General features: G+C 33.4%; 1 protein-coding gene across 2 annotated transcripts; it reads right to left on the minus strand.

Moving 5' to 3' along the window:
- Positions 1-2371: 2371 nt before the first annotated feature.
- On the minus strand, positions 2372-14195 carry LOC125054474 (activated Cdc42 kinase Ack). Of its 2 annotated transcripts, XM_047656400.1 has the most exons (12): positions 14117-14195; positions 13811-13971; positions 13242-13492; positions 12349-12763; positions 11634-11835; positions 9673-9868; positions 9036-9161; positions 8129-8205; positions 6068-6280; positions 5402-5515; positions 3837-4679; positions 2372-2715 (listed from the first exon to the last, which is right to left on the minus strand). In XM_047656400.1, the coding sequence occupies exons 2-11, from the start codon at positions 13895-13897 to the stop codon at positions 3889-3891; spliced, it is 2472 nt and encodes an 823-aa protein (XP_047512356.1). In that variant the 5' UTR covers positions 13898-13971; positions 14117-14195; the 3' UTR covers positions 2372-2715; positions 3837-3888. The 2 variants fall into 2 exon arrangements, with proteins under 2 accessions (XP_047512356.1, XP_047512355.1); XM_047656399.1 differs by having other exon boundaries at positions 13811-14179.
- Between the last annotated feature and the right edge of the window lie 22 nt (positions 14196-14217).

The following is a 14217-nucleotide window of genomic DNA, read 5'->3' on the forward strand; positions in this document are numbered from 1 at the left end:
CTTCCTTCACCTTCCTACTTGACAACTTTTTACGCTCTTAGTCCTCGATACCGCCCTAATATTTTTGATGTTATTGCAGTTTTTGAAACATCCTCCAAATTGGAAGATAGCCACGATAGCGACGATCGTTTCATTATCAGTTCGAATATTTAAGCTTTGTGTATTTTGCAAGTGAGTTGGACACATCATGTGTTGTACTCACCAAAGGTGGACTGTACTCAATGAGATGAAGGTACCAGGTGTAGTGTGGAAAGACAAAGGAGACGATGCGCTGGTAGGAGGATTGGATGAAATGGGGTAAAGACAGAGAGTTAAGAAAGCTTTATAGAAGATCCGTAATATCTATCAAGGAATACCAATGAACTAACTGTGTTATTTATATGCAGTACTAACCTAACCTAAATCGCCATGGCTGTGTTTTGTGGCCCATACTTTTTGTGTTTTTCGCGAACAGACACGGCGGAGGACTTGTTTTTGTGTATCATCTACAAATATTTGTATAAAAACTTAATACCTAATTTTTAAAACACCGGAGATGGCCTCACATTACAGCTATGAAAAACAAATTTCTGAAGGCATCTATACATATGTATATGACAACCAAGTGAAAATTTTGTCTTTCTAAAAAGACATCAAATATTTCCCAGCTACGAATGGTTTTTATTGGATAATTCAATTGTTGACAATATTTCATATAACCAAATCGGTCCAAGCATTCTCAAGTTTTAACAATATAAATATAAGTTAGACATAGTATATGTCCTTGGCGTTTTTGTAGACATTTCAAAGCTTCTACGACACTCATCTTTAAAGCAGTGTACGTAAGAAATGTCGTTTAACATTCTTCCCAGAATTTCTTTGCAAGTCCGAATACCACGCAAGTCTTTTTTTCGGGTATGTAGCCTATGTCACTCACAAATAACGTTGCTTTCTGTTAGTAAAACAATTATTAAAATCGGTTCGGTATACTAAGTAGCCTTCTATATTGTATTAGTAAAACTACAAAACAAATAATAAATAAATAAAATAAACACACCAAAATCATAAGAATCTCTTTATTGTGATAGAAGCGTTATACACACGTACATTAACTGTCAATAATTACTTACAATACTGTACATTTTTTTTTACATTTAAACTAAAATATCAAATTCGAGTTATATCTATATAAAAATAAACATTCAAACTTATGCAGGTACATAAAGAGGCACCGATAAACTAAGAGTGAAAGGCGAAACTCGGGCGCATTTTTCGAACAATATCATTAGAGACAAGCTAATCTATTGTTCCGTTAGAAAAATCACAAACGAACAAGATCTTTAGACCAGAGACAAGCTTCTCTATTGTTCCGTTAGAAAAATCACAAACGAACAAGATCTTTAGACCAGAGACAAGCTTCTCTATTGTTCCGTTAGAAAAATCACAAACGAACAAGATCTTTAGACCAGAGACAAGCTTCTCTATTGTTCCGTTAGAAAAATCACAAACGAACAAGATCTTTAGACCAGAGACAAGCTGATCTATTGTAGCTGATCTATTGGTCTAAACCAATCAGAAACGAACGAGACGCGTCATCATGATATATTCTCACCTTTCAATTACATTTAATATCTTTTAGAGGGAAGGTGAGTAGTAAACTTAGCTTTACCACCATTCGAAATACCCTCAAATTTAAAAAGACAACGTTCATAGTAAAATAAGCTTAATTTAATTTGAGAAATTAACAACTTAAAGTAAATTCTCCATCAAAATTATTTAACGCACGATAGTCATTTATTAGCGTTAAATAATGGTTTCATATTTCTTTACCTGTACGAGCAATTTCTAATTGCGCGCATATTACCAATACGAAGTTCCAAAGTGTTCCAAATGAAAATCATCGTTACGAGTATAGCGGAGTCCGTAATGGGTCCGTTCCGCTCGCAGTGGAAGGCGGGCATTATACTGTTTCATCCAAGAACAGCATCCAAACCAGCGTATTGCCTAAATGTTCAATAGCTACCATACATAAATAATGTTTTTTTTTGTATTAAAATAATCTCAAAAAATACAATACTTCAATACATAATATGTATGTATATCCTTTAAAATTATTATCGTATTTGAAGGCATAATGTAGTATCAATATAATTTTAAATGTCTGTACTATAGACATATTTATGTAAACTATTGAGTGTCATACGTAAGTTACTTAGCACTAAGACTCTGAATATATCTGACTCTGGCTCCGAAGTTGAACAAGTGAACAAATGCGAGGTATAGTCGGGGTTTTGTATAACTTTCCCAATATAATTAGCTGAGCCAAAGTCGATTTTCTATTATTAAAAGTGCATTTTCTCTCACCACGAACATTATGGCCAAAAAACTTCAGTACCATGTAGTTTTACTAACATCCTTTATTTAAACTACCTTTGCTTTCTATTCATTATTACGTAATCCATAAGATCATTCAGAAACATACAAGATCTTTAGTCCAGAGACAAGTTAATCTTTTTCCGTTAGACACAAGCAGAAAAGATTTGAAGCACCACACAGTAGCTTGAACTTGAGTAAAGATCATAAAATAATTCAGTAAAAAACAGATGCGACACTGCAGACAGGGTAATTGAAAACAGAAGTCAAACATAAAAGTTAGTATAAAAAGAAAAACGATAGCGAACTAACAAAAAGATTTTTTTCAAGTACCAAGACGATACTGTCGAACTATACATTTAACACGTTCGTTGCATTACGAGATCTATCAGATCTCTTGCAGGACTTTAGTATTGTGCGTTGAACATAATCGTGTTTTTTCACTCCTTGCGGGAGGATGTAACTTGTAAAGTTCTTTAAGGATGAGCAGGACAAATATACATATTTGCTTCCTACTTAAAGCTGAATTCAAGGACTTTAAAAAATAAATTAGAGATGGATTAGGTCCCTAACGCACAGTACTGTAATTATTTTAATTCCTTGCGTTAGGAGATATGTCGGTACTCGTGAAATCGTACGCCTCGTAGACGCAAGAGATGGAGGATGGGATTTTTAGTGTTGTCCTAGAATCGACATTCGGGAAGTCGCGGGCACGTTTTGGAAATAACACTCGCGTATATACCAGCGTGTTGATTATTTTTGTATGAAAAGTGTAAAAAATAAATTTTATTGGTGAGGTTTCTAACAAAAAATCAACGCCGGATTATACTGCTGCATCGTCCAGTAAAATATTTGTTGTGTATAATAAATAAAATAAATAAATAAAATATTTGTTTTGGAAAATGTTCAAATTTGCCCCCCATTGACTAATAATGACAGTGATTCTGATTATGAAATATTTAACGATAAACCTTTTTCGTTGGAGCACACGCAGTTAAACAGCACTGACGCTTCTAAAAAAAACTAAATGAATTGTTACCATTTGCGCGTAATGTGCAAGCAATCAATGTGCTTACCACGTTTTAATGAAAAACACTTTGCATAATTAATAAAACTTTTAGAATCGATAACTGAGATATTATTTTATTCCCATCACTACTTACTACACATATTGAACTATCTTCGGTTGCGGTACGAGATACAATCGATATCTAATTTTTTTTTGGTATTTGTAGTTTATTCAAATGTCGTAACTGCGTGCGAACCTAGCAAAACATAAAGCAATTAGCTATCTTTCACCCACAAAAAATTCAAAATATATGTCATTGTTTTTTTGGAAGATATAAATTATTTTCAAAAGTGTATTTTTAGGAGACTGATTAGGTCTCAAACGCACCAGAGGATAGGCTTGTTACGAGATCTTTTAGGTCTCCAACGCACCAGCTGAAAGTTCTTTAAAAATGATGGCGCAGTGAACGTGTTAATATAGCACTTCTGTGACCTCAGGACGTACTAATAATAAAAAAAAATACCAGATCATTTCGGTTTGGAAGGGCAAGGCGGCGCGGGTCGATGCGGTCTGGGCGTCGGTTCATACACTTCGTCGTACAAGCACGCGTTCGTGTACGTCGGCGCGTAGTACCGACTCTCGATTTCACTATACACGTTATCGCTCACTTCGTCGTAACCCCTTCGAGACGTCGACGCACCGTACCCGTACCCCAAATCATTCTGATACTTAAAAGCCGAATAATTCTTCGAATTCTCCAGCTGTTCGCTGAAATTCCTCAATTTCTCGCTCTCATCATTCGGCACGTATATGTTCTTTTCGTAATTTGCGCTTTGATTATTCGATTTCGAGTAATAGTCGAAGGTCTCCAACGCGAACTCCGGGTTGATATCGAAGTTATTGTACACTGGAAAATCGTCGGAGGTCGAGGGACCGCTGTGTAGATTCGTGTTTTTCGATCTGAGATTCAGAGAGTCCGATATCCTATCGTCTAATGAGATTTGGGCCAAAGAATTCGTTACACTTAAATCCGAATTGGGATTTGTATGTGTGGAGACGGCGTTATTATAATTTAGGTTGGGATAGGTTTGAGATTCTTGAGTATCGCTATTAATATCATAATTCGGTCGAGTATCGTAAGGTCTGGATATTGAGAATTGTGAAGTGTCGAATGGGTCGTTTCGTATAGATGTACTAGGGGTGGAAAAATTGAGATTGTCTAAAGATTTAGCACCAAATAGATTCGGTTGGGTTTGGACATTTGATGAATATGTGGGTAGGCTTTCTATACTTTGCTGTCCCCAGTCCGCTTCTTGTCCTGCAAAATAAGCAAAATATACTTAAGTAAGAGAATAAAACAAATGAACACGAGACTGATCTCTGTATCTGAGATCTGAGACACAAATTTTGTTGTTATCTACTCATAAAAAACCGTTTTATTGCATTAAAATCCGCGTTTTTGCCTAGAGTTTGTCGGAAATCAACAATTAAAGGCCGGAAACGCAATTTCGAAACCTTTGGCATTGAGTGTCGTGGGCGTTACCACTTAAAATCAAATGAGCCTCTTGCTCTATAAAAGCTTCAGTTCTATATTAAACAATCGAACCTAGAAACTTGGCGGTTTAAATTATGTAACATCTTAGTACACATTGACACTTTATGTGATTGGTCAAACTCTAAATAACTTTATTCATATAGGTAACCAAGTCTTATGAACGTCAACAGAAACTATATTAAATTAATTCTAAATTTACATTTACTACCAGTTCCCAAGTCAAGGGCGTAGAGCGGGTAAGAAGAACTGGCACGAAACTTTCCGCCACTCTTTTTAATCGCCAAGTTTTGAGTCATACAAATTGTTTGAACTGGAGCAAATCAATCCCAAGGATTAGGATCATTTAAATAATTCAAATTCCCTAAAAATTTAAATGACTGTTAATTTGTTTGATGAATTAATTTATGAGTTAATTCACCTGAAGTTCGTAAACAAGAACCCCGATGACGTCATCGAAATTCCCCAAAATTGAGAATGAAACTTACCAACTTCAGGTACATCAATGGGTTCATCAAGTAACGAGAGATTCTGATTGGCTGGTTTAGTGGCGCCACCTGTCACCGGCGGAAGGTCTAAGTCAATGAGGAGGTCTTCCTTCACTATAAAATAGCATATATGTATTTATACATATAATTAAAAATATATCGACTTTTATTGACATAACTTTTACACATTTAAAGACACTTTTTACCGGATTGAAGTTATATCTAATATATAAAATTCTCGTGTCGCGGTGTTTGTAGTTAAACTCCTCCGAAACGGCTTGACTGATTCTCATGAAATTTTGTGTGCATATTGGGTATGTCTGAAAATCGGACAACATCTATTTTTCATCCCCCTAAATGTTAAGGGTAGTCCAGCCCTAAATATTTTTTTTTTAATTTTTATGACACAGCATTAAAAAATACATACGACCCCTAATTTTCACCTCTCTACGATAAAACCCTATTTTTTATTATAAATGATATACATGGCAAAACGACGTTTGCCAGGTCAGCTAGTATTATTATAAATTTACAATTATTTTAAATTTTTGTCAATATCTCAATATCGACTAAACCGATTTGAATGAAACTTAGTAAAACAATTGTCAACAAAGACTTACTAATCACTTTAGACTTAAAAAACCCTCCTTTTTTGAAGTCAGTTACCTTGACTCAGGCTCTTCGCCTGGCTATCTCTGGCTGCCCTCGCAATCCTTTCATTGTGTAATGTCCTATCATTCGTAAGTTTATTATAGTTGAAGTGTTTGCTCGCATTGTTCCCGGCTCGTGTTGTCGTCGGTTGAGTCGATTCTATCGTTCTGCGCTTGCGCAGGATCACTGATTCGTCTGCCGTCACGGGTGGAGAGGTGTTGGTAGAGTCTGTAAATGTATAAAAGCACCGTTTAGAGTAATCCGCCGTTTCTTTGACCACAATTTGATACAAATATTTGTGTTTCATTTAAAATGAAAAAGCGAATTCATAAGATTATTTCAACGTTTCGGGATTTTATGACAGTTTCGTCAAGTGTTCGTAAATTATACGATAGTATTAGTGTTCGACTTTCTTAATATGCTACGAGTATTCTATTCGAACGATATATGTTCCAAATATATTGTTGTTTTATTGTTCCAAATACGGCCACGGAGCCCTATACAAATCTATCTATGTATAATTTATCTATATAAAGATCTATCATCAGTTTTAGCTTACGCTGTACGTGGTCGCTTCTTTGAACAAATTACTGACCCCAAAACGCAGCAATTATTCAACGAATTTGTATTGGTTGTATAAAAAAATTCAATATTAATTATAATTTTATATAAAAGGGATAAATTTCAACATTATATGCTCATCGACGACGTTGGCACCTTGTGGTCAGAGAACAGTAGGTCGGCCTAGGTACCGCTGGATCAAGACCTGCTGCAGCTGAAAGCCAGCAATTGACGGAAGGTGGCACAGAACAGTGAGCGCTGGAAGATTCTGATTTCGGAGGCCAAGACACTTTTAAGTCGCAGGCCTATGTGATAGTGAGTGATAAGACCCTAATAGGTATTATTTATGCATAATTTGACATCCAATCATCTGGACCACGGACACAAAATACCCGTCGAATTGTAAACAAAACCGAAATTGTTCGCGTTTTTCGAAGTCTTATTTAGAAGTAAAATGCATTAAAAGTAACTGAGTTAATCAATAAATAATACGTCATATGTATATATTTGTTCAAGTTCACAACTCATTATGTACGAGTAGTACGTACTAGACCTTGATTAGCATGCTGTAGAGAAATATCACCTGTTTCATAATATTAGCACAGCTTATGTCATATTAGTGGCTTCAGCGTGCGACTATTCTTGAGGTCGTAGGTTCGATCCCCGGCTGTGCACCAATGTACTTTCTTTATATGTGCGTATTCAACACTCGCTCGTACGGTGAAGGAAAACATCGTGAGAAAACCGGGTTGCCTTAGACACAAAAAGTTGACGGCGCGTGTCAGAAGGCTGATCACCTACTTGCCTATTAGATTGACAAATGATTATCAAACAGATTCAGAAATCTGAGGCCCAGACGCAATTAGGGTTGTAGCGCTACTGATTTATTTATATTATTATTACCTATTTATTTTCCATATGAAATTATGTTTTACATTCCTAAACGGTGACTAACAGGGTTTACCATAGAATTAATCATTGCTTAAACTACACCTTTATTTATGTAGATAGATAAGTCTACTTAGACACTCCCACATTACGTTTTTAAATTAAATAAAACATTAGGTCATTTTTTAGGTATCGTAAGAAGTTTTAAAAAATAAGAACGAACGAAGAACTCAAAAAATATGTATTTAAAACCTTAAAAAACAGTTAATTTTTATAAAATGCTGTTTAATATTCTTCTAAAGACCTAACTTTAAATTCAAGTCGAATACTAAAATATTTTTAAATGACTTCGATTATATTCGGTACATATGAAATTGACGTTTTGATCTCAAACATCTCGCCTTTGGTTAGGAATCCCAAATTCATTTAATATTATTTATATACGAGCACGAGTTCCACCGTGGTTGGCGTAATATAATGATGTGTATGGCGGCGGTTTTATTTTTAAGGAACTAATATATTACTGTAGGATCTGGTCGTGGAATAAAAAAAATCCCGGATACCTATAGTTATGTAATAGGTACGTGTGTGCGAGCTGTGTTTGTGTGTATAACTTATATAACTTACTTCGTCTGCTCGGCGACAATGTTTGTGCTTTCTTGACAGCTTGTACATTCTTATTTCTCGATACTGTTACGATAGTACTGAAAAAATATATTCATATTATACATCTTTCTGGAAGTATATAGATAAATCAACAAATTTATGTACAACTAGATGTACCCTACCACGCTTCGCAGTGGCAAATTGTGATTCAATGGTTAAGAAATGAGAAACAAAACAAAGAATACATTTCACATAAGTTTAATTTTGCAATACTTCTGCAAAAAAATAAAAAAAAAACAAAAAAGAAATAGATTAAAACAATCCTTGATGCGAATTATATATCATGCTAAAATTTCACCTCGATCGGTGCAGAACTTTTTGAGTTTTTGAAGCATACACAAACCAACATAACATATATACATATATATATATATAGATTTGAAGCAAGAGACGCAGCAAAACCTATGTCAGAAGGTGACACAAAAATACGAGGGAAAATATTTAAATTGACAGATAAATTTCGATTCTCTTTTGAGTCTATGCTATGCTTTATTTTAATTTTGATTCTTTAGATTTTTATCAATAGCAAAATCAAAATGTTTAATTAACAATAAAATTACTGACCAACCAATAAATATGGAAGTAATAAAACAAAAATGACAACAACAAATTCACTTCCGCAACTTTTGGCCCCACCTAACCTTTTGTAAATAAATTTTTCGTTACATTAAAAGTACGGCATGGCTTATCGCTAACAACCGATCGTTTCCAAGCCAGTAAAGAACAATATATAAGGTGTGCAAGAATAAAGATAATGTAGCGGCCAAGTTTTATTTAATTATAAATTGTTTATTTGTTTTCACAACAATTATAGCATAAATGTTCTTATTATTATGACATGATATTTAATGACATAAACCAATATTACCTAGGAAATAATCCAATTTCTAGTGTGCGCTGATTCTGCCCCTTCCACCAATGTAACTCGACACGTTTATCAATCAGAATAATGGCGTCGCCAGCCTCTATTGTCATCTGACCTTGCTTTCTGTAGCTGTAACAATTTATACTCAAATATAAATACACCTGTAATATCAATCTTATTTTCTAAGAGTCATAACATGTATTATTGGCCTAGTGGCTTCAGCATGCGACTCATTCCTGAGGTCGTAGGCTCGATCCCCGGCTGTGCAATATCGAAGGAAAACATCGTGAGAAAACCGGGATACCTTAGACACAAAAAGGCGAAATGTGGACACAGTAGGCGATTATAAAGAGTGGCGGAAATTTTATTGCCAGTTCTTCTCTTCCGTTCTACGCCTGATTCGAGAACTGACAGTAAATGTAAAATTAGAAGCATTTAATGTTACATATTTCTTTTTTGACGTTCATAAGTGTACATTGTGTTACCTATATGAATGAACGATTTTGACTTTGATCACCTACTTGTCTACTTAATGATCACAAAACGGATACAGATATCTGCGGCCCAGACCTAGAAGGTTGTAGCGCCATTGTTTTGCTTTTTTTATTTATTTATATTTTATCCAAAAAGAAAAACTCACCTAAGATCAGCAAGAGCAGTTTCGAACTTATTCACGTCCATATACTGTAATATGCCGGAGAATGTTGGTCTTTCTTTTGGGTTTAGGTCCCAGCATTGCATCATCAGCATATAGACGTCTGGTGGGCAGGCCACGGGAGCCGACAAACGCTGTCCTTCGCGCATTATCAGACGCAATATCTCCGAACCATTTAGTCCTATTACAAAGAGTCTATTATACATACAATAAATATAATAATAAAAAATATACATATATATTCTTTTATTAATTTTTAACTATATTTATTATTACTATGTAGCTTAAGAAAATTGTAAAAACTAGTATTGTCTTTTATTAACATAACTTTTACACATTTAAAGAAAACACTTTTTTTAACGGATTATTTTACATAATTAAAAAAAAATATGTGAAATAATTATAAGATTATAATAATACATAGCTTCAATCCGTTAAAAAAGTGTTATCTTTAAATTGTAAATACTGTATATTTGTCAGTACCTACCCGCAACCTTTAGCACATTTAAATCGAATTTATAATAAACTAAAATATTCATGAACGTCAAAAAAAATCATAACTTTTACATTCCATGCCAATATAAAATGTGTTTATTCATTATATTAATATATTACAATGTGTACGATTTGAGAACCCTTTTAAGTAAAAAATACTCCACTTTACCCAGCTCTCCCATAACAAACTTATTAACTTAATTCCATTACAATTTTTTTTTGTTTTTTTTTCAATAACAATTTTGGATTTTGTAACTGTTTATTACATCTCCTAATTTAAAAAAAAAGCACGATGTAATTTACTATTTAACTCATTCGGTTACTAGCAAAGATGTTTTTTTATTTTATTATTAATTAGTTAAAGATGTCATTTGGAATATGGTGTAATGGTTGCAGCTCCTTACAAACCTTGTGTAAAACAAAAAACTTGGTGATTAAAAAGAGTGGCGGAGAGTTAATTTCCAGTTCTTCTCTTCCGTTCTACGCCCTTGATTTGAGAACTGGCAGTAAATGTAAAATTAGAAGCATTTAATATGTATTTCTTTATGGACATCAGTGTACATTGTGTTACCTAAATGAATAGATGAATTTGAATTTGTTCCCTCATAAGGTTTAAATTTATTGGGAAGGAAGACGTAACAAAAAAACAATTTTAGTCCTAAGTGATGTACAAACATCCTGAAGTCTTGGATGAACACGCAAAAGCATGTGTCTCATAAAACTAAGACAGTTAAGGAATAGGTACTACGATTCGAGCGACGAGCGATAGGTAGACTTACATATTATGTCAAATTACCCGCAAATGTATGTAACCATTGGTAATATGAAATATATGCTTTAGAAATCATGAACGGTCCCACGATCTATTAACATCTATTGTTGTATAAGAAATAGACATCATAGCATGCTTTCCTTTAAGCTTATGTAAACTTATTTTTTTATTGACATTAATTGAATATATTATCTCTATATATATAAAATTCTCGTGTCATAATGCTCGTTCCCATACTGTTCCGTAACTGCTCGACCTATTCTTATAAAATTTTATATTCATATTCGGTCTGAGAATCGGCTACTATCTATCAACATCTAACCCCTAATTTTCACCCTTCTACAATCAACCCCTATTTTTATAATTTTAGATAGTTATTTTTATTGAACTAAAAAATGTTTCCTAGAAATAATATAAATGGCAAAACAAACGTTTGCAGCTAGTATTTTTATAAATCTTTCAAACGCATTTTTAATTTCAAAATATTAATTGTCGAAACTTTAAAATTTAAATTCATTATAACATCACACTACCGATTGAACAAAATTTTTATTTACGTTAATTGACATTTATAAATACATATTCCCATTTCAGACATTTCCCTTTCATATTTTAATTATTGGAGCTGTAACCCTAACGCAGGTAAAACAATCAAAGGACTAGTATAACTTATTCTTACCTATCCAAGGTTCATCCCCAAAAGTATACATTTCCCACAATGCAACCGCAAACATCCATACATCCGATGCATGTGAGAATTGCCGCGACCTTAAAGACTCCGGCGCACACCACGGAAATGGCACACGCCGTCTCTCACTCATCACGTAGCAATCATCTGCATCTGGCAATGCTCGCATCAAACCAAAATCACCTATTTTAACCTACAATAGTTGTACATAACTCAGTAAACAGTTTATAAATGAGATAAAATACATAGGATAATAATCACGGCTCTGATTGATATTTCTTTCTATTAACACTTATGTACAGAGAAAACTTTGTGAGAAATACTTAAGAACCCAAAATCTACGACGTATCAGGCACTTAAGCTACTTCCCTATTAAAAAAATAATTATTAAGAAATAGATATATCAAATCTAAAGAGTCTGGTTTTTAAGCAGTTTTTTGGTTAATCTGGATTAAATGCATGAATTCTAAAATATGGATCAAATATTGGATTATAAAAATTTAAAAAACATTTCAGATATTAAGTTTGAAGAGTTGAATTATTTCGAGATTGTGGTCTTCTTGTTCTGATTGAGACCCACAACAGGCTTTGATGTTATTCATAAGTAGTTCTAAGCATAATCTATTTGAAAGAAAATTGGAAAAAGGAAAATTGTGATAGTCCTAACTACGCCTAATTTAAGTTATAACATTACAATTACACTTACCAGATCTAAACTAGACAATAAAATATTTCTACACGCAAGATCTCTGTGTAGAAATCTGCATTTCTCCAAATAAGCCATGCCGGCCGCAACTTGTCCCGACCATTTTGATATGTAGTTCAACGACACTTTTCCATTTTGAGCTCTAATATAATCAAGCAAAGCACCCATAGTAGCTAATTCACAGACCATCATCAATGGATGAAAGACTACACCATGTAACTTTATGAGATTAGGGTGTTTTAAGCTGTGCATAGCCTCTACTTCTCTTCTGAAATCATCATATATTCCTGGCTGTGTAAATGCATCTGCCTTTAAGACTTTAACTGCTACGGCTATGGTTTGATTTAGTTCTGACACTTTCCATTCACCTCTGCGTACTACGCCAAATGATCCTTTTCCTAACTCATTGTGTAATCTGTAGAAAAACTATTTATGAAATAATATAATCGCTGTGACTCGTTTAGTCAAGTCCAGCTTCGTTTATCTGAAGGTTCAAGGCTTAAAATAATACGTATTTCAAGGCTCATGGCTTACCTACTTATAAAAACAAACCAGTAAAACAGGTGCAGTATGTAACTCCATAACCACATTATAATTTCATTGTTGAAATTAAAATTGAAATGGCTTCATATCTAAATTAAAATTTAACTATAAAAGTATTCTTTGTTTAATTAATATTAACTTTAAAAATATTTGTATTTAAACAAAATTTTACAGCAAAAAAATTTTTAACACTTTTAAGAATATAATAGTAAAATGAATCAGTTTAACATTCATAGACTTAATGTTACACCTATATGTTTGACCTTGAATTTGATTAAAAGATAAACTTTAAAAGCAACTTTTTCTAAGAACAAAAATTATGCAAATATAATTTACAATTTTCAACTTACACAATGTCCTTTTCTAATATAATGCATGTAGTTCTAGCTTCAGTCTGTGGTTGAGGTCTTAATGTATTCTCTGTCTTTTCTTTTGAAACTGAACCTGAAGAGCCAAAGAGTTTATTCCAAAATTTCCTATTCCATAATTGCAATTTCTTTTTTCGTACTGCATCTAGTAGTCTACGAATACCAGGTTTGCTTACACCAATTCGTTCTAGATCCTCAGTGTGGACATAATCAAAATGAGCAAGCCTAGTGATCTGAAACAATTACATATAGAAAAGTTGTAAGCCGAGAATATTTTTTGGGGTGTGAGGGGGGGGGCAATTTGAATGTCACACCAAATATAAAAAAACAACTGAATTTTATATTAAGAAAATTATATTTTATATACAAACAACACTGAGGAGAAGGTTACAAACACTTTATTTAGTTTAGAAGATTTAATATCTTAGTGGATATTATCATTATTTCCTTTTTAAATGAAATGTTCCTCAAGCAGAGAAATCATTTTTAATGTATAACGTGTTAAGTGAATAAAAACGAAAAACAATATTCATTGGTTGTATTACACTTACTTGTAGTTGATCTCGGATTGGTAAATAAAATTGTTCAAGTTGTACATTTTGTAAAATTTCACATAACCAATCAGTTCCGGAATCCATTTTTATACCATAAACATTTCTTGTTTCGTAAATATCTCTTTTTATGGAAGCATAATAAACAGGATACACAAGGTCTGGGAATAAAGTTAAAGGAAAATTATAATGCCAATCCCACTGTACTTGGATTTGACATGTTTTATTTTCTATCAAAACACAACACAAACAAACTTAAGATACAATTTATCTCAGTAACGTTTATCAATTTAGAAATTAACAAACCACTTTAAACCGTGCAGCATCAACTTTTCTTTGCACAAAAAATGCTTGGTTTTTTTTACATACATAGTTCGAAGTTCGAACTTCGATGCAAAAATGACAAT

Source organism: Pieris napi, chromosome 12 (genome assembly GCF_905475465.1).
Source record: "Pieris napi chromosome 12, ilPieNapi1.2, whole genome shotgun sequence".
NCBI lineage: Eukaryota > Metazoa > Arthropoda > Insecta > Lepidoptera > Pieridae > Pieris > Pieris napi.